General features: G+C 40.9%; 1 protein-coding gene across 1 annotated transcript in view; it reads right to left on the bottom strand.

The window, feature by feature from the left end:
- Positions 1-6,794: 6,794 nt before the first annotated feature.
- BZW2 (basic leucine zipper and W2 domains 2) overlaps positions 6,795-24,559 on the bottom strand; it is a 54,248-nt gene continuing 36,483 nt past the window's right edge. Inside the window, exons 7-12 of the mRNA XM_041466174.1 lie at positions 22,256-22,365; positions 20,308-20,478; positions 19,767-19,913; positions 15,462-15,600; positions 8,884-9,006; positions 6,795-7,249 (exon numbers count right to left, since the gene is read on the bottom strand). Of these exons, the coding sequence (XP_041322108.1) occupies positions 7,221-7,249; positions 8,884-9,006; positions 15,462-15,600; positions 19,767-19,913; positions 20,308-20,478; positions 22,256-22,365 (719 nt within the window). The 3' untranslated portion in view covers positions 6,795-7,220. The remainder of the gene's footprint in view (positions 7,250-8,883; positions 9,007-15,461; positions 15,601-19,766; positions 19,914-20,307; positions 20,479-22,255; positions 22,366-24,559) is intronic.

The following is a 24,559-nucleotide window of genomic DNA, read 5'->3' as shown; positions in this document are numbered from 1 at the left end:
TGTTAAAAGCTGAAATAGAGAAAAAAGTAGAAATAAAGCAGTCTCTTGTTCATCAGTAACAGGGATCTGGTGTGACTGTAAGAGGGGCAACACATGGGAGTGTTACATAAGTGCTGTTTAGTGCAACGAGGGACAACACGTGACCTTGAATGATGCAGGTATTCTGAATTATCTTTCTGTCCTGCTTTTTGCCTCCTGTACGTCTGTTGGGATTGCTACATCTCTCTCTCTCTCTCTCTCTCTGACTCTTTGTCTTTGGAGTGTTTGCTGGCATTCCCCCTGACAAGCTACTGGCCTATTTGGGATCTCTAGGGACTGCATCTCTACAAATCTGGCTGCTGTGATTATTTTAGTACTCATCGCACATTTCCCCGTGGAGCAGCGGAACTGTGCCAGATGTGGTTCATGTGCTTTGCTTCCCCTGGGCCCTGCAGGGAGGCTGTGTGCCAGCAGCAGGGACACCAGGAGGGGGCTGAAGCAATGGCTTTGGTGCCTGCCTCAGCCCCTGGAAAAGGGGGGAATCCCCTTTCCTTCCCCCAAGTGAGGAGCTGCAGGATGTGTCTCTGCACAGGCTCTTCAGCAGTGTGGGAGAGCAGCTCTGATTGCAGGTCCAGAAGTTTAGCTGAGTGTGACAAAATGCTTTCCCAGTCTTTCTGGAAATCTGGGCCAACCTGTGAGGTTGAGGGAAGGTAAGAAACCACAGTAAGTGAGAGGCGATCTGTCTGGGAGCAGAAGACATTTCCATGTTGGATTTATTGAATTATGTGGGGTTTGTGATGGGAGAGAGAAACCAAGACTTTCTCAGCTGGAAACAGGACGAGATACCCTTTGATTTGAAATCAGCATTAATGGGTTCTTCTGGAAAAGCTTTACAGGTTCAGTTTTCTGGATTCATTAATTTCTTAAACTCAAAGCAAAATGCAGAAGATAAAAATTCTGTGATAACAAGAAGGGAAAAAAATGTTGTTTCTATTAATCCCAGAATACCATTGTCTGGATAAAATCACAAAAAAACTGGGGTTTATTTTCAAAAGGTGGGAGAAGTATGATCTTCCACTGCTTCCACTTCTTGGCACCAGAAAAATTTGTGGTTGTGGAGTAGAGTGTCATCTCCAGGTTCTTTCAGAAGCTGTCTTTGCTTTGCTGTTATCCCAAGGGCCTGGATCATAGAAACTGAAAGGAACAGAATTGATGTAGGGATGGGCCCACAAGCCTCATCATAAATTCACCTTCTCTATGTCATCAGTACAAGACAGAGATTCTGTGACAATTTTTTACCTTTTCTTTCACTGACTGTCCTGCTTATTCCAAAAATAGTAAATTATCTTTACAAATCTTTCTCAAATCCCTTTAGAATCTCCTTCAGTGTCACAGATACCATCTATTTTCTCTCAGGTGGTCTTACTGATACAAATCTAACTAAATTTTAGATCAGTTTTTTGCAGTCGGTTTTTATTTTTTCAAGGCTGCTGCTTCTATTTTGGACCTGGGCAAGGAAGTGTAGTTGAAAGCTGATTGATTTTTTCCCAGCTAGACTAGTGGATTTATGAATGTAGGTCTGGCAAAAAATCTTATTTTGATCATATCCTGGGATACATCAACAATACTGTTTTGTTATTTCTTCTAGCATGATTTATGGCTGTCAGTGCTATTCAAATATCCCAGCAATAAGTAGTAATGATATGGAGAGTGCTACGTTAGCCCATTTCATCAGGGAAAAATAAACAGAAAAACCTCAGGCAATTGATGCACTTTGAGAGACTGCAAAACAAATGTATCTTGTTGTTATTAAGTTGCCATGATACAGTCTTTTGTTCACTGTGGATTGAATTAATTTCTTTTTTATCCTTGTGTGTTCCTAAATCAGCAGAACTGATGTTCAGGATGTTTCTCCCTGCTGGTGATGTTGCAGAGCAGTTTGCAGATTCCCTGCAGTCCTGTGGGATGAAGGGTGCTGAATAGCACTCAAATCTTGTAACACCATCAGCAGAAGAGCTGTGGTGAGTGTAGGACACAGCAAGCAGTTGTTAACATTGAACTCTTATCTGAGACACTTGGGCTGAGACTCTTGAGTTTCTGGCAGCCGTGGGAGGGACAGATCCAGGTACCAAAATGTTACCTGTCAGTCTGCAGCTGTGTCATACTAGCAGCTCCAGCACTGGCCTCTTCCCTCCATAATGTCCAGCAAAGCCTGTCCGTGGGTGGGGGACACATCCTGTATGTCTGTAAAACAGAGCCAGGCATGGGTGCTGCTTGCTGATGCCTAAGACTGACAAGTGCAACTCTCTCCTTCACCAGAGTGGAACAGGCAGCAGGAAAACAAGCACGTCCCCTTCGCTCCCCTAATCCGGATCTCCTCCGATGAGCACTAAGGACACTGCTCTCCCAGCATGGCCTCTGGGGCCCCAGGGCAGCAGGGAGCAGTGCTGAGGTGAGACTCCAACCTGTACAGCTCCTGCTGAAGTTCCTGAGGTTTTGTAAGCTCAGGACTTCTTTCTCATCAGGGAATAACATTGGTAAACTGGAAAGGAGCACCTGAACCCCCTGCTAGTGTGCGGCGTGATGTGAGCTACCAGGCCTCTGTGGGAGGAAACTGAGGCTGTCACCGTGCTGTTAATCAGATTCCCGCCAGGAAAAAATAGCAAGTGAGCTATTTTAGTCACCCAGGACACCAGTGCAGTGGCTCTGTGACATGTACCAAATATAGATTACATGCACAGCCCAGGAGTGCTCGCCTGCCTGAATTGTGTCTTCTGCAGGTGTTGGCATAACTTCCCCTCCTGGGATTTGTTTTCATTTACATGAAGCTATAAAAGCCAATGTGGTTGGTAAGGAGCAAGAACTAACTTTTACTTAAAAAATCATAGCAAAAACAAAACCAAAAGCCTGGTGGAAAAGTAGAAGAAGTAAATTCTTGGGGTTTTTTTCCCCCTTCAAAATCAAAATATGTGGCTTTTTTTGGAAAATACATACTTATGTAATTTGCCCTAATTTTGGCTCTTAATAACCAGCATAGCTCAGTGAGAGCTGAATGGTTGCTGCAATTAACCCATGTAATGTTATTTGTGGCTCTTTTTGAGAAAGGACTGCTTTGTCCCAGCCCACAAGACTTATTTTAGATAATCACCATTTTTAAGTGCAAATGTGATTTTAAAGGTAGTTAGTTATTCTTGTCCATGAACATGACAGAAGCTTAAAAGCCTGTGGCAGTTCACCAGTGCCTCAGTTAAGGGCATGCTTGGGAGCAACAAGTTTTATTCTCCAAATGCTGTTCAGACAAACCTGGCATGACTGATTCACCACGTGCCCCCCACCTGCAGCCACTCTAGGCTGAGCCCACTGCTTCTGGTAGGTCACATTTTGAGGAAGGGGTTCAAAGCAGAAATCAGAGTTCAGCAACCCCACACCCTTACATTAGTGAACATAAAGGATTGGGTCACTTTTTCTTGCTCCTTGCTTGCCTTGAAGTGTTGGCCTGTCACTGCTGAAGGATACAAGCTGCCCTGAAATAAAGCTGTGCTGCTCAAATACAGACACGAAGCAGCTTGTTTCTTGCTGCTGATGAAATACCAAAGCTGCCTGTCAGTGCCCTGACCCAGGCACCACCCCTGGGGAGCTGTGCTGGGAGCAGGAGCCCCACGAAGAGCTGCAGCAGCCACCCTCAGCCCAAGTGTTACCTGGAGTGGGGAGGAAGGGCCTCCAACACTCCCTGGTCCATCAGTGCTGCTTGCTCGGTGCATGGGTGCTTGTTCTGATCAGAGCTCTGCCTCTTGAACTCTGGATTATGGCAGCACTGAAGGAAAACACGATTCCCACACCCACCCACTTATGAGGCATTGTTTAATGCTACCTTGTCACTAAATGGACTGGGGAGGGGGAAGGCTTTTAAAGACTTGAGAAAATGGCTCTATATTGCTTTAAGAGCCACTTTTGTGGAAAAATATTAACTGTACACACGCACACACAAGACCACCTACATATCCCTCCGTCTCCCAAGTGTGGTCATGGACTGGACCCTGGGATCTCATAGGGGTTCTCACCTGGCAGATGGTGGTTTCCCTGGGTGTCAAATGCCTTGCTTGTTCAGCCAGCCTGCAGCAGCCATAGGGATGAGGTTGGAGTTTTCCGTCACTCCTTTTGGCCCGGGTCTGGCTGCTGGGTTTGGGATGTGCTGGCCAAGCAGAAGTGGGGGATGCTGGCACAGCAGGTCATCACTTTCTTGGGGGTAAATCTTAAATCTCTATCAGCCAAAGCATAGTAAGGGTGAAGCAGTTGAAAACAATGCAGGGAGCGTCAGCTCAATGATGGTTTGTGACCTGTGGGATTACTGACTGCAGTGGGCTGGAAACTCCCTTTGCACAGGGCTTGACATAGTTAGACAAGCCTGCAATGCAGTAAGGTAGTTGGAGCAGCACAGAAATAGGAACTTTGTCAGATTCATAACCAGCACTTTAACCAACCTCACTGTTGCATCATCCCAAGGATGACGTGGTCTCTCTCCTGGAGAACATTTGTACACCAGAGGAATGTTTTAAAAGTAATTGGCTTTCTTAGTTAAAACGTCAGGGAAAGGCCAGAATAGAATCGTCTTCAAATTCAGCAATCCCTGTTTTGAAGTGCACCCTATTGCAATTTATTGTGAAGTAAAAGATGTTCAGTTCTGACATTAAGATTGCAGTTTCAAAATTGAATGCAATATGTTATGTGAAGCATATTTTCTATGAAGTATCTTATTATTTTTACAAGACAACTGATTCCATATTTAAAACATGTATTTGGTGCTGACTGTAGCTTTGATTTCTCTAGCAGAGAAACAGTAATTCAACAGCTGTGTTGAAGAAATGCTTTGGGTTGGGAACATTTTTAACTGAAATGTAGACTCTGAAGGCTTCAAGGGATGGGCATTTTGCCTGAAGGGTCACATCAAAAGCTCTCACCAGCTTCTAATCTACAGTTTTCCTGAAAAACCTTATCATTACACACTTCTGTATTGATATTCAGTCTGATGCAAACCAGATCTATTTGTAGTTGTGCCCCTACCTAGTTCAGCTACCAGCACATATGTGAAACACTGGATGAAAAAATACACATGTAAGTTCCCATCTGATCTCAGATATTAAGTGGGAAAAATTCCTGAAAACTAGACTGAGAAACTGTTAGTGCCTAATAATTTTCCTGGGGGAGGGCAAGCTGAGAGGGGCTCCCAGGAGCTATACATTAGGCATGATATGAACACAGAAGATGTAGGGGTTTGGGCATTGTGTGACTGAAAAGTGAACAACTCCTGTCAGCCCAGAGTGCAACTCCTCACCATGCTCTAAATCACAAGTCTCAACTTGGCCAGCAGCCCTGTGCTAAAAACCCCCATTTTCTCTCCAACACAATGTCTATAAATGGAGCTAGGACAACTCTCTCAGCAGTCACAGAATATCTCAACTTGGCAGGGACCTGAAACCATCATCGGGTGCAACTCGGCTGTTTGGCTTGGAGGCACCTGAACTTCAGTGCAGTGGATCCACCCAGCTCTGTTTGCACCTGCAGTGTGCTGGGGGCACAGCTGCAGCAGGCACCCAGATCTGCTGCCTTGGGCCTCGCAGTGCCTCTTGCAGCCGATGATTTCTGTCTCCAGCAGATGGCCCAGCCAGCCCGCAGCCAGCCGTGCCTGGCTCTCCCTGGCAGTCTCAGTGCAGGAAAATGGGATTGTGATCTCTGCACACTACTAGAGACTGGCACCTTCGACAGCAGCCTAAATTTAAGGTTATACAGAAAAGTGCTTTTACCTACACCAAACTAAACATTCATTAGTACCTCAGGAAATAGCAATTTTGAATTTAAGATGTTCTTAGCAATAGTGGCTGCACATCAATGACTCAGTACTACCACGTCACAGCTGCAGAGTTTTGTGCATGTGTTTTCAAGCCCAGCAAATTTATTTTTTGTAATAACAACAAGCAAAAGGGAAAGAATGCAACTAATGCATACGTTCTGATTTTTAACATGACTGGCTCTGGTCTTCTCAAACTTACTGGAAACATCACCATGACATATTTCCCCTTCCAAAGATCGATACCTGTTAGGAAAATAAATGCTGTACTGGATGGAAAGCTGGCACTCAACAGCACTTGATTTCCACTTGCTAACTGCTGTTTACAGTAAAGCTAGATACATACTGAGAATCATTTGTGATTTATATGAAGTGTTGACTTTGCCTCAGAAAAATCTGTACTAGCTGTTAGCTTACTGGTTTCTAATGACAAAATACAACCCTTCATTAATTGATTATGCCCTGTCATGCTTTTCCCTCTGTAAGAATACAAGCTTGGCTTTTCTAAACCTGATGTAAATAAATTTCAGATTTCACATGTAATGACTTCTAGTCATGCATGTTTTGAAGCTAATTCTTCTAAAATGAGACAACTTCTCTTTCTAAATTCAGCAATCACCAATAATTGAGTGTAGCTTGAACTGAGCAGAACATATTATTCTATATATCATTTGCATAAACTGTACCTGCAAAATTGAGACTCCACAGATTTGTTCCTGTATATCTTCTTTGAATTAAAGAACAGAATCAATCAATATTTGCTATGGAATATGGTTAATCTGTCCAAAGTTGTATGAATGGACGGGAATAAAGATTTGGCAGTGATCCCTATACCAGTTAACTACAGCTGCTGATTTTTTGAGGAAGAAGTATGAAAATGGTCTGTTGGCATTATCATGTAATTTTTACTTGAAGAATCATAAAAACTTTGGCAAGCCAGAACTTTACATACACACTAATACCACAAAACTAAGATATAAAAGCCATTTATTCAAAAAAATGTGGTGGTGTCAAATCACATACACAAGCCAATATTGAGCTACAAACACAGACCAAACAGTTCTATAAACAGAAATTGGAGTGTTCATATACCATAGTACCTGAAAAAGACCGTTAATAAAAAGGAGTCCATAAGTATTCATTTCACTTTTTCTATATGGCTCCTTGCTGAATGTCTTTGCCTAAGTTAGTGTACACTGAGCCAGAGGTAGAGTCCCAAGTAAAGCATCTAATGCCTCGGGCTCCATTAAAAACCTTTATTCTTCTAAACAAAAGTAAAGTCTAGTCTATAGTTTTCTGTATGACACTGAAGTAAAGCCTCTTTGCTTGAACAGTACGGCATTCCCAAGCGCATTTGGCATTAACCTAGATTGAGACTGTGCTTTGTGGAACCACCTCAGTTCTCCTCCCCTTCAGACTCCGACTCTGGAAGAGAAGAGAGTGAAACACTTCATGTAGGTTGCACAAGGACACTGATGTGAGTAATTACATAAAAATAACAAGATAACCTTCCAAAACAAAAATGAAAATTTTCACCACACCTAGTACTTCCTAGGAAAGGTTGGCAGATCAAACAGAGAAAACCAGAAAGAAACACTCAGCTTCAGGAGATGAAGGTTTACTCTGCTGCCCTCCATGGTGGAGCTCTTAATTTACAGATCTGTCATTAAAATTTTCACCATGTTGCTATGAATGATTCTGGTCCTCATCTACAGAGCCACAATGTGTACTGGAGCTGAGTTTAATAAAGGATCAGCATTATTTGCTCACTCTTCTAATCTCTATGAGTAGACTGTACTGCTCTCATCCAGGAAGCACCCTTAAAACTATTTGCTTTGCAAATATCAATCAGCATCATCGTCCACCCTATCTATAAAGGATAAGTGGCGTTACCCTGCAGGAGGTATGAAACATGTACAAACCAAATTTTTTAATGCTTTTTATAGCATAAGATAAAGTTCATTTAGTAATAGAAGCAGAAGAAGTAGAAGTAACCTAGAAGCAGGAATACACATGCTGGTTTTGTAACCTAAAGCTACTTTGCATCATACTGCATTTCAGTGCTCACCTGACAGGAAAAGGCTCACTGCCAACAAATATTACACCACAGATCAGATTTCTGAGGGCAAACATCGGCTGCGTGTTTTTACAGAAACATTTTGTCTCCGTTTGTACTGGACTTTGTAATTAAGGACATCTGGCAGAGGGGACACGCAGGAAAGGATAAAAATAAAGAGCAGCCAAGGCATACAAGCAGAAATTTTTTTAGAAAAGACCAAGCTTTTTTTAGAATTAGACCAAGCTTGCCCATCCAAAATCTAAGCGTGAAAGCAGCTGCCATTTTTATACTGCTACCTGATCTGTTCCTAGTACATATTCCCTCCAAGTTTATAAAACTAATTACATTAAATGGATGCAAATGAACTCTAATAATTCTATCCATATCTGTTACACATGGATTTATCTTCCCAACTGATGAGGAATTGTTTTTCCATGTAAAAAAAGATAACTTATTCGGTAGAAGTATTTTCCTATCAGGAACATGGGGAAAACCAAGTTAGGGACTAAGGAAACTAGTTCCCCTTCTAAATAATCGTTTTAAAGCAGCAAATACAGACCACATAATGTTAACCTGATCATTCAGCTAAAGCCAGTTTCAAGAGCCAGGGTGCAGGCAAGCTCATGCTCTGTGCCATTAAACATGACAACAGCAAAAAAGGCACTGAGACAGAAAACTGTTTGGCTGCAGGTGTTAGCACCAAGGTACTTGATGCTATCATCAGTGCAGAGCTCCTGTCTGCAGAAGCTAAAAGAGTTTATCTATAGACAAGTGGTACCCAATGAATAAAGGACTTTACAGAGACACCATAATCATAATAAAAAAGCAGCAAGTGTTGTTAGGCTTAGGCATGCCTGGAAACAATTGCGATGGTCATGCCTGCTGTTTTGTATTTTGAGTCCTGAATACTTCATATCCTGGTACAACTAAAATGTGGAAAAAAAAAAAGAAAAAATTGTTTTGCAAAGAGACTACCACAGTTCTTCAAACGAACCCATACCTTCTTCAGCATTTTGCAGCCACTCCACAAATTTCTTCATCTGGTCAAGAAAAACACTTTTGCCTTTAGCAACATGTGCTTCTTTATACCACTTGAGGATAGCTTCTTCACTCAGAACATCAGCTGAAATACAGATCAGTGTTTGTAAAGAAAAAAAGTATTTTTTAGAGATTAGCAGATTTTGAACATGAGAAGAGAAAGATTTTTTTAAAGGCAGCATACAGCTAATATGATTGCAGTGGAACAAGCATTGCATGATCTATATTAGGCTACAAATATAAAATATTTGATGCAGATAACGGGTTCCAGATGCAACAAAATGTGTAATGTATTAGGTTTAAAACAGAGTATCAAATATTGTGCTTCTGTCAAGTAGAGTTCTTTATTAATCTGTTTTAAATATACCACATAAGATTGCTGGATAAAAGAAATACAATAATCAGCCTGCACATCTTGGAAGTTACCACAATAAGAATTACCATGCTTTTTCTTGCTGTTGTATCACAGAATTGTACATGGTTCTATAAGTCTGAAGTGACAGATACCTCCCGACTGAACACTTAAGGGACAGCCAGTAGGAAAATGCAATCATTTTCCCCTAAAGGTCTTACATTGTTTTTAGCTAATAAGTTTTAAGGTCACTATTCAGACCACCCATTTTAAGGGACTGGCTTGGAGGGACAGCACAGCTGACATTTTAATGTCAAGAATCAGGAACAAAATAACTGTCAGTGAGGACATGTGAGGCTGAGTACAATTCAGAATAAAGAAATACTAATAAATAGCAAGGACACTTATTATTACCAACACATGTAAATTTAGGTCTAGCAACAGACCTCTAGCCCCAGGACAAAGCTCCTGTGATCCAGCCAAGCCAAGTATCTCAGTAATTGATGGCTGTAGAGGCAAAATCTGGGATCCACAATGGCATTTTGGCAGTTATATAATACAAGAGGCAAGAACAAACAACAACATCAACAACAACAACAAAAAAATCAAACTGTATTTGTTCTATAAAAAGACTAAAGACAGCTTTCTACACCTCATTAAAATTTCCATTCTTTTTGTCTTTGAACAAACTATCCTCCCTGCTCAAAATCAACACATGTATGTACTTATATGAGCTTCTTGGTGCTGTCCCACCCACTGGGTATTTGCTTGCCAAGGCACCAACCCTGACCATCACCTTCTGCTTCAGCCTAAAGTTAGAGCAGATGTGGCAGGGAAGGGAAGAAGACAAACTGAAATAAATGACACTTAAAACCCCAAAGCATCTGATCAAATAAGACAGAGGAGACATATTTCACATACGCTGTTGAATAACAAACAGATGGAAGCAACCAGGGATACGTCTGAACTTAATCAAAACTATTCCAAGACATTCAACAGTAACTGAATGTGAAATCTCCTTGAAAATTAGGAATTTAGTATGAGTGTGTGACTGGAAATTACCTTGTCTCTCAGGCACTTTTCCAAAATAAAACCTCTTCTGCAGTTTACTGCAGCTGACAGTAGTGCTGAGAAAATGCAGGGGAAAAGGGCCTGAGCAGGCTCTAGGCTTTTTTGCATGCATATAACTTGTGCTTAGTGAATCTAGGGGATTCCACCATCTTCCTGAAATCACATCCTGCCAAAATGAACTTTTCTCTAATGTTACAGAAATGCTGGAGACAAGAGAGAGATTTTGAACATGTTGCTTTAACTACTTGCTGGTAGTCCTTAGTAGCAGCTCAAAGGCATCAAAGTATTTAATGAATCTGGATTTTAACTTAGCAAACCTGAAAATATTTCACATGGACTCATGAACCTGCAGTTTAATGTAACAGTGCATGTTAAAAGATGACATTTACCTCAGAGTCCTTAAGTTCACACAACTACATCTGCAAATTTACTCAGGGTATGATGCATAGGACAGGCAAAGAAAATCAGGAGAGATTTCAGAAAAAACAAACAACAACAAAAAAACCCACCAAAAAAAAAACCAAAAAACAACAAACAAACAAACAAACAAACAAAAAAAAAAACCAAAAAACCCCCACCCAACAACCAAAAAAAACCAAGCAGAACAACCCTGTCCCAAGCTCAAGCTCTAGGGCACTGTGGACATTCACAAGTACGAAGCTGCTTCATAGAAGGGTTGAAGCTCGTTGCTTCATGACAGCTGACATTATGATACTGTACTGTACAAGGCAGCACCTTCAGGTAGGCACATAGCTCAGTTCAAAAGTAACAGGACTCAACTCTGGTTTGTTTTTTTTTTTATTTGAAAAGCCTGTAAGCTCAATGGTTTTGTTGCCAAAGGGGAAAGTACAATTTCTTTCTCCCTTTCCAAAACCCCAATCTGATAAAAGCAGCATGTAATCTCACTGTGTGCCTCAAAGATTAAAACATTTACAAGTCTGGAAGATGAAAAATTTGCCTGTATTTAACTCCATGGCAATAAATCTCCTACCCTAACAGAAAAGAAAAAAATGCCTTGAACTACAAGAAGGACAACTGCAACGCTCCTTTAATTTCTAAGGTGTACTAAGTACTCTGTATAATACATTCATGCCTCCAGTGCTCATAAGGGATGGCATTCTCCTGCCCGCACAAAGATGCTCAATTCAACAATCATGCAGGACAGGGTGCAGTTAATCATACCTCTAAGTTGCTTTGAAGCAGTGGGAAGGGAAAATGGAAGGAGGAGGAAGGGAAAATGGAAGGAGGATGAAGGGAGTGACTCATTTTGTATATATATAGTTGATTATAGATATATTTTAATGGCTGAAGCTGAGCACTGCGGTTTGTGGGCGTGTGCACATCATTTTCACTGCAGTCCCAGGTGATGTCAGCCCCAGAGAGCTGCTTTTCCTGCAGGTGCAGCCAACTGCCACTCAAACCACCCACGACCAGAGTCTCCAGGGATGTCCCTCATGAAAAGGAGAAGCTGCAGAGCAGAGAGACTGAACAGCCCAGTCTCTATCCTTCAGGGTTAACTGGAAAGTTACTTGAAGTTCAGGTCTCAGCTTTGCACTCAATCATCCGGTTCAAATGAATTTCTGCTTTTAACTCAAACCACATAGCCACGGGCGGTAAAGGGAAAAGCACACCCTGGCAGCTGCCAACACAGTCAATCAATCTGCAAAATTCAACTCTATTGCAGCTAACTCAGCTGGGAGAACAAAGCCTTCAGACAAGGCTTCTTTCAGTGCAAGGAATGTCACCCACAGTACATTTAAGGCCTTTCTGGTTTGTTTTGGGTTTTTCCCAGGAAAATTTTGCATCAAGTACCACAAAAAGTACTTGAATAATGAAGATATTTAAAGATAATTGTAATCCATCAAAAAACAAAACCCCTGTATGAAGTGATACTTGAAGATTCCTTTCTTCTAAGCATTCCCTGCGGAGCTTGAGAATCTCTGTCAGTCTGCATCATTTGGTTGCTGTATCTCTGTACTGCAAAAGAATATCTCTGAGGTCTAATTATGCCTCAAACTTCACATGCACTTGCAATCAGTTATTTCTTCTTCTAAAATGTTGTCTTGAATTCTAATGAAAAAGTACACAGAGGCTTTGTGTTTGCCATTCAAAGGGTGAAATTCTGATCCTCATGAAAGGAACGATCATTAATTTCAATGTCAAGATTTCATGTTTGAAATTTCAAGGATATACACAAACTAAAAGAAAGGGATTAACAGGTGAGCATGATCTATAGCATGTATTCCAATAACAACAGTGCTTATTTTACCAACAGTGAAGGTACACACTGCAACATAGAAAGAACTAACACACAACATACATCTTACGATGCAAGCAAGGAAGCCAGCAAACTTACTGAGTGCCACTCAGAATTCAGCAATTCTTATTCTGCAACTGAATTTTAGATCTTGGTCAAAATGCAGCTGTCTGATAAACAATTGTACTGACTCAAAGTGAAAACCAGAGAAGCAACATCATAGCTGGGGATCAGCAGAGAACTGGACAGCTTATTTTTCTCTATACTGTCTCAGGAACACAAGGGTAGAGTAATAATAATAATGATGATGTTAACAAGCTTTAACCAACTACAGAACTGTTTTTGCAAATTATACCTACAAGTCAGTAAGAAGCTGCTGCTACTTAAAGGAAAATAGGGCTTGGGTTTACACTGGGGAAAAAATGGACACCACTTCTTGTTTAGAGACAGAATAATAAATTAAGAAAATCAACACCAGAGACTTTCAAGATCTTCTAGGTGCTAATGAGTCCCAGCTGCTGTCAACATGTTTAGGTATTTCCAGGTAATTCACAGGAAAGTAATCCAAGGACTATTTCATGATGGAAATATGGAAAGCATTGAGATGCAAGATGCTGGACATCCTGATGATAGTAGTCACAGAACTAAATTAGTCAAAGTGTGACTGGCATTAGGTGCCTATCATCACTGCTGACTATTTTTATGCCCAGGAAGCACTCCCTCATAATGAGTAATAAGCAACAAACTGTCCACATTCATGCTGGTACAAAGCTGCATTTTTATCTGCCCATTCACAGACATTCAGATACCTTTATTTGTCACTAGATGAAGCTCATTAGGGACCCTGAAACCTCTCCAGATCTTGTGCATGTTACATTTAAGAACAACAGAAAGGGGAACAGGGGTGTCTGCTGTTCCCTCACCACTGACACAGCCAGTAACAGCTTTAGAAGGCTTTTTTCCTCAGCTACTAGGAAACAGAAGATACATCGTCATTGGGAAGTTATCTAAATTAAGTGTAGGTCTCTAAAACTTGATGGCTTGTTTTTAGCAGATAGACATGAACTGGGGAGGAGGAGAGGGTGAAATCTACCAGCACTGAAACAAAGAAGAGGCAGGCAGCATGGCACTGCACAAACCACACCATGAGCCACTAAAGCTCAACAGAGTCATGCATAAGAAACAGGAATTGAAGGCCTAGTGTTCCCAGAATCTTCCCTGGTTGACAAAGTAGCATGTCCTCACCTAATGGATACTGTTTAACTCCAAAGCTGCCAAAACCAGATGGAGCTGATGCTCCCTGCGTCCAAGGCCTAGAAGGGCCCTACGGCAGTGGCTGTAAGGTCAGGCTGTAAGTTGCCAGCAGGCAGCAGGTCTGTCAAACAGGGCAGATCCAGCTCCAGCCTAAACAGGGCCAGGAAGGGCTGGCAGCTGTGCTGCCACATGACTGCATCAGATGGCAGAGGCAGGTGCTGCAGCACGCCTGCCCCAGATATTCCACGCAGGAACACAGGCACAGCACATATTGGGCATATGGTAGCTCCAAACTCTCCTCTAGACATCCAGTGAATCCTAAACAGTATTGAGGCACGTGTAGTGCTGAGGCTGAAGTCTTCTCAGCCCTCCAAACAAGCCTGCCCAAGTAATCTCCTGCATCAGAACAAGAGCACCTGGGGTGAGCAGAGTAGATGGGAACTAGACTCTTCAATCATATTAAGTTTAATATACAAGTCAGTGATTTATTTTCTTTTTGATCTTAGAATGCTTTGGAATTTCAGGACTGCTCTTGCAGGCTAACACAGTAATGAATCTACAAAAATTCTGAAAGCAATCCTCCACAAGACTATTTCTGGCTTGACCATCAGTTATGCTCTGAGTGCACAGCAATTATGCCTTTCATTCACCATGTCCGAAGCAAATGTTCTTTTCCAAAGAAAATTGAATTAAGTGATTGCTGCAGCTTGCAGGTTCAAGTTGTTCTACGGTCATTAATAGCATTTACAAATTGTAGAATTTGAGGGCAGAAGGACAAGGTGCATTGCTTTTTCATTTATCATGGAGGCCACGCTATATTGAAAGAAGGATAGAAATAAATCCACATGACTCACTTCCTTCTGCCTTCAGAAACCATGAAATTATTGCAACAGTTGGAACTCATTTGCCTTGAACATGTACCTGGACTCAACAGGGTGAACAAAGATCAACATTAGCTTTCTACTCCTGCTGATTTTTCTCCTCCAACTATTTATAGCAAGAACATCAGAACAAACTGTTTGGCACCCACCCATCACATGCGGTGCAAGACCATTAGTCTCTATGACAACCTGATCAGAATAAACTTGTGAAGAAGTCAATTTCACAATAAAAATGAAATCCATCAAAATTATAGCACCTGCAAAAAATTGGCAGGAAAAGAAGAATAAGAAAAGCTCCTTCTGGTAGGGTGCAATTAAAAAACCTCCAACTCCAAACCCCTGAAATATCTTCTTGATAGGAGGGTTTGCACTCTCAAGGTTTCTTAAAACCAAGCCCTGATCTACTGTTGAAATCTGCCAGAAATTTATAGAAATGTCTTCCTAGAACTGATTTTATACAAGGACTAAACTGCACTTGAAATGACTGGAGAGTGCTTGATCCTGCTCACACTTCTTGAATGAGATGAAAGCAACGGAGGGAGACAAGGGCTTGTTTTGGCTTTTCCTGCTGCCACACACTCCTTTGAACTCTCAAAGCACAAAGTATTCCAGAGTTCAACACCAACACAGCCTTCTCATATGCACTACTAGGTTAAACATCAGAAGAGAGTGGTTGACACTGAGAATCCAAGCACAGAATACAACAGTGGATTCTACACTTTTACCTTTATAAAAGAGTACCACTATCTTCTGAAAGGCTTTCATGAAGTGGATGTTGTCATAACAGTACTCCTGCACCTTCTGGAGTAGGATCAACTCTGACTGGCCTTGAGTGCTGAACACAGCAAGTAGGGGGGCATATTGCTGAAAGGAAGAGAGGGTGAAAAACAAAATGCATGTCAGTAGACTTAAAAACAGATAAACTTTTTTAGAATAAACATCATGAATTTCATCCCTGAAAATGTTTCACTGAAACCTTGTGATTTACTTGCACACTGCGTTTTCTAAAACACATACAAGGCATATACACAAATATCCATGATTTTTGTAGCATGTCCTGCATGCTGTAAGCTAAAATTCAGTACCACTTAGTTACTGAATTCTGTAAAATCAATTTATGAAGCCCACAATCTGGCATTACTTCTGTCATACATTTCACAATACAGCATTCTGTTCATTCAAGAGTGATGCTTTACAGATGTTCATAACGTAAGACAACCCAGGATGAAACACATGAAAAAAAGTCTCTAGTTTCACAGGGGTTTTAGAAGTCCCAGAAAATTGAAATAAAGTAAAATATTCCAAGTTAATTGTTATCAACTCTCCTTGTTTTTTTTTCTCATTACTACAATCAAGAATATCATGACAGCCTTTGGTAAACAGCAACATTTTCCAAGCACAGTATTAACTGCTAATGTTACTCTGATAAGACAGTAGTGGTACAATTCATAGTTTTTTCCTGGCATTTATTAATATAATAAAAATAAAGCAAAAACTTATTTTATATGCAATTTTCCCCTTATTTCAGATCTTAAAACTAAAAATTACACTGAAGTACCATATCTTTCCTTAAAAGCTAGTGTTTATACCCATATCTCTCTAATTTCCTGTCATCTTAGCCTCTGATGAGTTCAGCTAAGACTACAATCTTAAAATTAAGATAATATTAAAAGCACTTTTCAGAGATGAAGTTTAATTACCTTTGATCTTTAGAGACCCTAGCCAAATATACATTGCACATTACAATTTCATCTGCTCTTGCACTAATCAGCTCAGCCTTTCTTCCAAGTTTTCAGTAACTCCCAGTTTGGTATTCTCCAGCTGGACTTGCAATGGCCTGAGATCACAGAGCTGTAGTCTGAGTGACCAGGGCTACTGCTGGTCTCAGTCAGGTGACAAACCACCCGTCACCCACAGCACTGATGGGCATGTTTAAAAGTACGCTTCAGCACCTCTCCACAAAGGGCTAATCCTGAGGGTTTTATCCAATATGGTCCATGGAAATAATTAGTAAAGCACATGAAAATCAACTGAAATTTGAAAGGTTGTTCCAAAATGGGTTTTGCAATAATTATCAGCTGTTTAAGAGAGCATGAAATCACAATACCACAAGCAGCTCAGCAGGCTGGCGGTATTTAGTACTTTTGGAAGAAACTCCCTTAAAATGGCTAGATATCTCTAACACCAGAGGCCAAGTTTTCCCACTCCTGGCAGGTATAGCCACGTCTTTAGAAACAACATCAGTGCTGTGGTAAGAACTGAAAAACTTGTGCAGGCTGCGAGTAGCTCTTTTTTCCCTTTCAGCCCTTGTAGCATTGAGCTGGTATTTAGGCAAATTGTAGGAAGGCAGGACAATATACAGTGCATTTGGTTTATTTAATACCCTCAGCAGAACTCACTCCCACCCACATGTTTGTGAAGTGCTGCTGTCTATAAACATTAACAACTTCCAATAAAAATCCTAGGTTTTCAGTCTGGAAGTAAATTGTCTTCATTTTGCCACATCTGACTTTATCCCCTTCACATTCCTCCCTCACTTCTCAACTGGTACAGGCTCACCGTTATGAGTTTCCCAAATGTCTAAATGACTAAGGAACCTTCTTATTGCTGGCTGAGCAAGTGGCATTATTTTCCATTTACGTCATGTTACAGAGCAGGGGGTCAGCACCCACACTGCTGTAAAGTTCACCAGAACCTTGCCTGCAGTGAGAATTGCTTGGAAGGTTCTCCTCACCCATGGAGAACATCTCTTCTCTGCACTGGACGAGGCCTAGGCACTAGCCCCAGTGTCACCGTGAGGTTACTGGGACAATGAGGAGCTTATTCTGTGAGATCCAGCATTGAACAGCTTGCTCTGTCTCCTCCTGAGGTCAGCTCCTGCTGGTTCTGCCATATGGATGGCACACATGACTCTAACTGCACAGCCCAAGTATGCTGGTTCATGGCTGCCAGCCTCAGCCCTGCTATTAAGTAGCCACCCACCCAGCAAGGCTTTTTAAGATCTGTGAACTAGTTCAATACTCTGCGTTCTGACCCATCTCATCTTTTCACCAGGGGTGCCTTGTGTACAACTTACTGAAAGAATCTGGGAAGTTAGAGACTGGTTAGAGACAGATGTCAAAGCTCTGGTAACTTTGTGAAAGTTACCTGTCATACAAGAATAGGGCCATACAAGCATAAATTCCACCATCTGACATGTCACACATCAAGTATGTATCACATCAAGTATGTATTTATACACATGCTGAACACAACACCAGGTCAAAGCAACTCCCTGACTGCTTCCTAGGACATTGACACACAGAAGGGCATAGAACTGAGCTCTGCATCAATCTAACACTGTTAATCCACTTTCTGGAGTTGGCTCATACACTGAGGTAGCTGAGAGCCCTTAGAGAAGGATCCAAGATCTGTCTCCACCTATCCTAAGAGGAAGGATGTGAAAAATGCTGTTTCATTTTCAAAGACTGAACTGTAAAGAAGCAGTTATCAAAGTCTAAATTTCTATTTCTATTGCTTCTATTAAAATCTTACCCCTGAGTGCAAATAGTAAATGCCCCATATAAATTTTCCTTTGGTTTTAGAAAGTGGATGTACCTAGAGAGATGCCTATCTTATATAGGCAAGATACCTTACATAATTCATTGGGGTGATGCATAGGACTAAACATCCAGTCAACAGGATTTGTACAAAGCCAGCTATGTTTCTTTTTTCCCAGAGTTCAAATATTCCAGAATGTGTTTGTTAATTTGCCCTGCAGTACTAGACAATAAATCTCAATGGATACTTTGTTACAACTCAAAGAGAGATAATCAAATTTTACATCAAAAGAACAAGAAAAACAATGTCTCTCCTCCTTCTGGAAACTATCTTGTCTTTCTCCTGCTATTTGAGCCACTTGAGAAGACTTGAAGGCATTCAGTCTTACCATCAAAGACTGCATAATATCCCGAGTGACTGCATTTCTAGGATTACTGATTGGGAAACCAAATTCAGACAAAAGGACAGCAGCAGTAGGAGCGAAACCAGCATGGGAACACCCAAGTATGGAAAGACATCCAATATGAACAAAGATCTATTTTACCATAAAGAATAAATTCCAGATTGTTTCTGTTCCAAGGCAAACCTCTGAAGCCCTGGCTATGAGGGAGTATTCTTCTGGTCACAGATTACCTGCTTAAAAGACTAAGTCTGCTGAAAAGCTTCTGCTCTCAGATCCAGTCTCTTGCACTGCACAATAACTTCAGACTTAGATGAGGAATACCAATGATGGCAGTAATTGATGCTTCTGCACTGGTTTGGTGTTTATTTTCTATCCCAAGGTCTTTAGAGTTTTTGTACCAACATGCAGTGGTGGTACTGCAATACTGCAGCCTGTCTTTCTATATATCAGTTCCTTCATCCTCAAGGACAGTAGCTGGATCAGAGAGTAACCACACTGTACGTACACAGAGTCCCAAGCCAGCTCCTGGCTTATCACTTGACAAGTCACTGAGTATCCAGCTACCACAGCCAACATTGGCAACAGCCAATTCACAATTCTGGCCTCGGCATTCCTGCCTGGACCTATCCAGCTCTCTGCACACCCAGCACAGGTGCTGCCTCACCATGCTCCCAAAATGTCTTTGCTTCTGGCAAAGACATTGCAAAGGCAGTTCCTGCAGGCTTAGTCAGGTTCACTAGTCAGGTCTGAGCAGGCTGAGTCCCAGCAGTCGCTCAGCCCTGCCCCAGTGCAAGGAGCCTCTCAGGGACCTGGCACCCCGGGAAAGCACAAGGAAGAGATGCTCAGGCTGTGAACACCTTGGCTTGCCCTGGCACTGTGGGACTCAGGATACTCAATGATCTGCACTACCTCAGTCCTCAGCATCCATTTGACAGAAGTCAGACTATACACAATGCTTGGTATGCTCAGCATCAGCCTTCAAAAATCTTTATCTCCTTAAACAGGTCAACGTTGACAAACTTTGACAGCCAAAGTTTTTTATTCTGTAAATTCACAGCGCTCTTCTCCTTTTCACCCATGCACGCACCTTTAGATGTTTGAGGGCCTGCTCTGCAACCAGCTCTTCTTTCTTGTTCCATTCCACAGCATTCATGACACAGGTCCAAAGGAGACCAATCACTGCTGGCTCTGGCAGCTCATTTCTTTTCATTTCCTCTTTTACATAAAGCACTACCTGGAGAAGGAAATAAGGGACACTTCCAATGAACCAGAAATGATGCGGACTTTCCAAACACTTGTAGTCATTTACAACATCATGGTGTAGAAGTATTAAGAAACAAAATTAGAACAAGATTTTGACCCTCCCCCTCCAACCTAACAGTTAATGCAGTTAAAGGAAATACATTCTCAAGGATAAATTAAGGAAAACCACCCCCATCCCACAGACAACTACACTTGGAAATACAGAGGATATTTGGTTGCTTTAGTCTTAAGCACAGAGTGAACAGATGAATAAATTAAAATAGTTTAAATAAAAACAGAGGGAATCTGTTCCTCTCTACCTAATGTTGATTTAAGTCTTTGATTATTATTATATAAACAAAAAAGTTCTAAAAAAACACTTTTACCTCCTTAATTGGGCATTCCTGAGAGAGACGTTCTTGTAGTTCTTTTTGAAGTTCTTTACGAGTCCCCAGTGACTGCTGAACTCTAAGGAAATCTGAGAGCTCTTTCAGACCTGCTTCAGTAAAATACTTGGCAAAATGGTCCACATTTTGCCGGTTGGCTGGAAATAGTTCCTAAAAAGACAGGAATGCTCTCTGTTAAATAACTAACTACGACTCTTGACAGCATGGAAAGAACATTTTTTAAGAATGAACAGTAGGAATAACCTGTTACTTTACTGAAAACAGTGCTTGTATCCACACTTGAAAAGTCAACACTTTCATACTGCAGTGTTTCACTGTAGTGGAGCGAAAAAATGATGTCCAGTTACACAAATAAGCTAACACCCACTCCATGTGAAGTGCATGTACTTAGGAATAGCCATGAACCAAACATGTAGCTCAAAGCAGTCCTAAGAGGAACTATACTTTTTCCAGATTCCAAGAGTTGTAGAGAAAGTACAAAGGAATAGATGGCAAAGCACATTTATCATGCCCTCCCAGTGCATCCACACATTTATCACTTCAAAAAAATACACATAAGTGGCCCAGGCACCCTGGCCTACCACTAATGCATCATTTAACATAAATCACAAGATCTACTATGTACTGTTAACATTAACTCTGCAGGCATTTCTAATTAAAAGGCACTGTCAATTCATGAAAGTCCAGCTACTTAGAAAAGTTAAAATTATTCTTAAAAATCACTATAGCAAATGCCCCATCTTGGAAAGCATTCAATGGCATTTGCTTACCATCCATTCTTGATGTCTTGACAATGATCTGTGGGATGGATAACACTTTTTTTTTTTAACAAAGAAGCTGGAGACTTTCCATCTATTTACTTACTGACTAATGAAATTAAGAAACTTTCATGAAGGCATCTATGCGAGGCAACATCATCTGATACTTTACAGTTGTTTAACAGAGTAATGAGAGTCAACAGCTGAAAGTTTAAGTCAGTCAAGCTTGAAATAGAAATAAGACGCAGTTTCCTTCCCTGCCCTCCCTGCACAAAAAACAGTGTAATTAGCCCCTTTCCCAGTTAATGACAAATTATTTATGACTTGGATACTTAAGTACAAATTGAAGAGATGGAGGGGCATGGGAGGCTCCTTACTTTTGAAAGATACTTGCTTAATTACATATTATTGAGGTAAAAGAGTAAATACTGCTGAGTCTCCAGGTACTGCTACACAGGATGTGTATTTGACTGCATTATCGCAGCAGCAATCTTTCTGAAAGATTAAAAAACCCCAAATGATCTTCAGAAAGAAACTGGAAGGAAAAGGCACATGAAATTCCTACATATTCATATATTCTCTGAATACCTTGCTACAAACCCAGTACACAGGTTTTGAGTCCCAAGGCTGAAAGCCTTCTGCACTGTACCTACTAGCTCTGCTGCCACCACTGCAGGACCATTTATGCTACCTAGATGGCTACTGTGCAGAAAATTAGCTTACTATTCATTTACTATACTATTTAAACACTGGTGCTTCAGAAACTTACATTCAAATCTAACTCTTTATACTTTATATACCATTTGCAAAAGGAAAACACATTTAAAGAAATAGAGCTTCTCATGCCCATTTGCTGGTATGTTTTGTTAGCAGTGGTTAGAAAAAAAAAACCCATTTATTTAATTCCCAAGCCCCATATATACAGTCTCTCAGAAGGCATCTGACTACAGGAAAAATAGAGACAGAATGTAAAAACATGTGATACTTAATATTCCTGAACCTGTATCAGTGCTACAGCCATAACAATATTGCTGTGTTTCAAAACATTTTAGAAACACTAACAGAGTCTGAGGGGGAGTTAACATGCTTACAGAAAACTACCATCTGCATTTCATTTCCTTCTTTTTCCCTGGGAGAGATAAAGATTATTGAAAATATATTGTACTTACTAGCAATCTCTTATCGAGGTTGGCTTTTCTTAAAGCAGAGGTAACAGAATTGGCATCTTTCTCTGCCATCCATGCTTTAAAAAGCTTTACAGCGAAAGAGGCTGCAATCCCTATTAGAGGCAAGCACAAAACATGTTTCAGCAATTTTCAACAAAAATTAGAGTTGACTATAAGAAGTTCAAGGTTACAAAAAAGTTACAAGACGGTGGAATGAAAATACATTTATGACAACAGAAACAAACACATTGAGCTGAAATCCCTATTTTCTTCTGTAATGCAAAAGTAGTTTCCTGAATTATACTAGATTGAAAAACTTTTCATTTGGTATTGCCCATCTCTGTTCAGTTGTTCAAAGATTTTCTTTGCAATTATTTTTCCTACATTTTCAATTCACAGACTGAGTACAATACAAAAGGAAAAATTATGCATTAAATGGGTAGGAAACAAAGGCACAAAGCAAAAAAGGATAATCAAGAACAAGAACTAAAAAAAAACATATATTCAAAATTTTTTTAGCAAATCCTGGAACAAGGTTAAATATAAACTTTGCAAGTTCAAGGTGACTGATTGTACTATGTCCTCCTAGGAGGTATTTAGTAGCCAGTTGTACCAGGCACAAATACTATTTTAAGTGAAAAACATTCCTTCCTCGAGGCAAAACTTAGTATTCTGTGTATTAAATCAAACTAACTCTCCCTCCACTAGCTGTGGATTTCCCAGGGGAGTTAATAAACCATTAAGCCCACATCTCCTATTTCCTAGAGCTGCACCACCACCACGATTGCTCCAGATTCTGCATTGCAAAGGCAGGGAGCTGAAGGATCTCAGAGATGGAGCTCATCCTTAAGGAAGGTTGCCTGTAGGTCAGTTATGATTCTCCATACTACACTCACACCAGTGATAATGGTAATGCATAACAAATAGCACAATCCTAGGCTACAGCTGGCCACTCTAGTTTTTTTGTCTCACCTCCATATAGTCCTGAAGCTCTTAGAGCTAAGTGAGACCTACTGGTGAGAAGGAACTTCATCACTCTTAGCCACTTTTTAGATAGATACTCTTTATTTCTAGCATACTTTGACTAAATTATATTTAGTCAAATATATTTAGTCAAATAATATTCCCAGACCACTGTGAAGTTCACTGACAGTCTTTACACATCTTCACTGTTATGGCAGTTTTGGCAAGCTTATTTCAGAAGCTTAGTGGTAAGACATGATAAGAAGTACTGTACAGAACCAGGGATGCACAATGCCAGGCCAAGAGAAGCCTACAAATACTTCTTTGGGCTTGTTTTACATGTTGGACATTATGTAGCAATCCTAAGTGCTGCAAGCTGGCTAACCAAGACTAACAAAGCCTGGTCAACCAGTAGAGGACTTAGGCATAACTTCCACTGCAAACACACTTCAGCATATCCATGTGCTTATGTGCTCAGTACCAAAATTGAATGGAATGGTCTCTGTCACCAAGCATTATCATATTGTATCAAATTTTTCTAGTTTTAGCTTAAAACAAAACAAGTTTTATACCAGTGTCAGTATTAGAGGGTGTGTTGTTTTCAGCTGGGGTAGAGTTAATTTTTTTCAGTGGCTGTATGGGGCTTTATTTTGGATTTATGCTAAACACTGGGTTGATAATACAGATACATTTTTGTTATTGCTGAGTAAGGCTTACAAAGAGCCAAGACCGTTTCTGCTTTTCCAACTGCCATGCTGGCATGGAAGTTGGGAGGAGACACAGCTGGGACAGATGACCCCAGCTGACCACAGGGATATTCCAGACCATATGACATCATGTTCAGTATATGAAGTGGGGAGAAGAAGCAAGAAAGGAGAACATTTTAAGTGTCTTCCTAAGTACCCGTTACGTGTGATGGCGCCCTGCTCTCCTGGAGGTGGCTGAACACCTGCCCATGGGAGGCAGTGAACTAATTCCTTGTTTTGCTTTCCGTGTGTGTGCACCTTTTGCTTTCCCCATTAAACTTTATCTCAGCCCATGAGTTTTCCAGATTTTACCCCTCCCATTCTCTCCTTGATCCTGCTGGTGTGGGAGTGAGCAAGCAGCTGTGTGAGGCTGGACTGCTGGCTGAGATTACACCACAACAGGGGGAGGCTGTTCCAGGGCTTCACTACCCACATATTTTCAAACTTACTTCTCATTTACAGCCCAAATTTATCACTGGCCCGTTCCTGTTCATGTATTCTGTGCATGTGCTGCCACTCTTTTCCTTTAAATAGCTCTTTTTGTTTGCTTCATTATTTTTCCTCCTTATTTGCAGAAAGTAATTTCAGTCATTTATTT

This window comes from Pyrgilauda ruficollis, unplaced genomic scaffold, assembly GCF_017590135.1.
Source record: "Pyrgilauda ruficollis isolate IOZ18807 unplaced genomic scaffold, ASM1759013v1 scaffold2, whole genome shotgun sequence".
NCBI lineage: Eukaryota > Metazoa > Chordata > Aves > Passeriformes > Passeridae > Pyrgilauda > Pyrgilauda ruficollis.
Note: the sequence above shows the minus strand (reverse complement) of the source record. Positions and strands in the feature narration are given on the sequence as shown.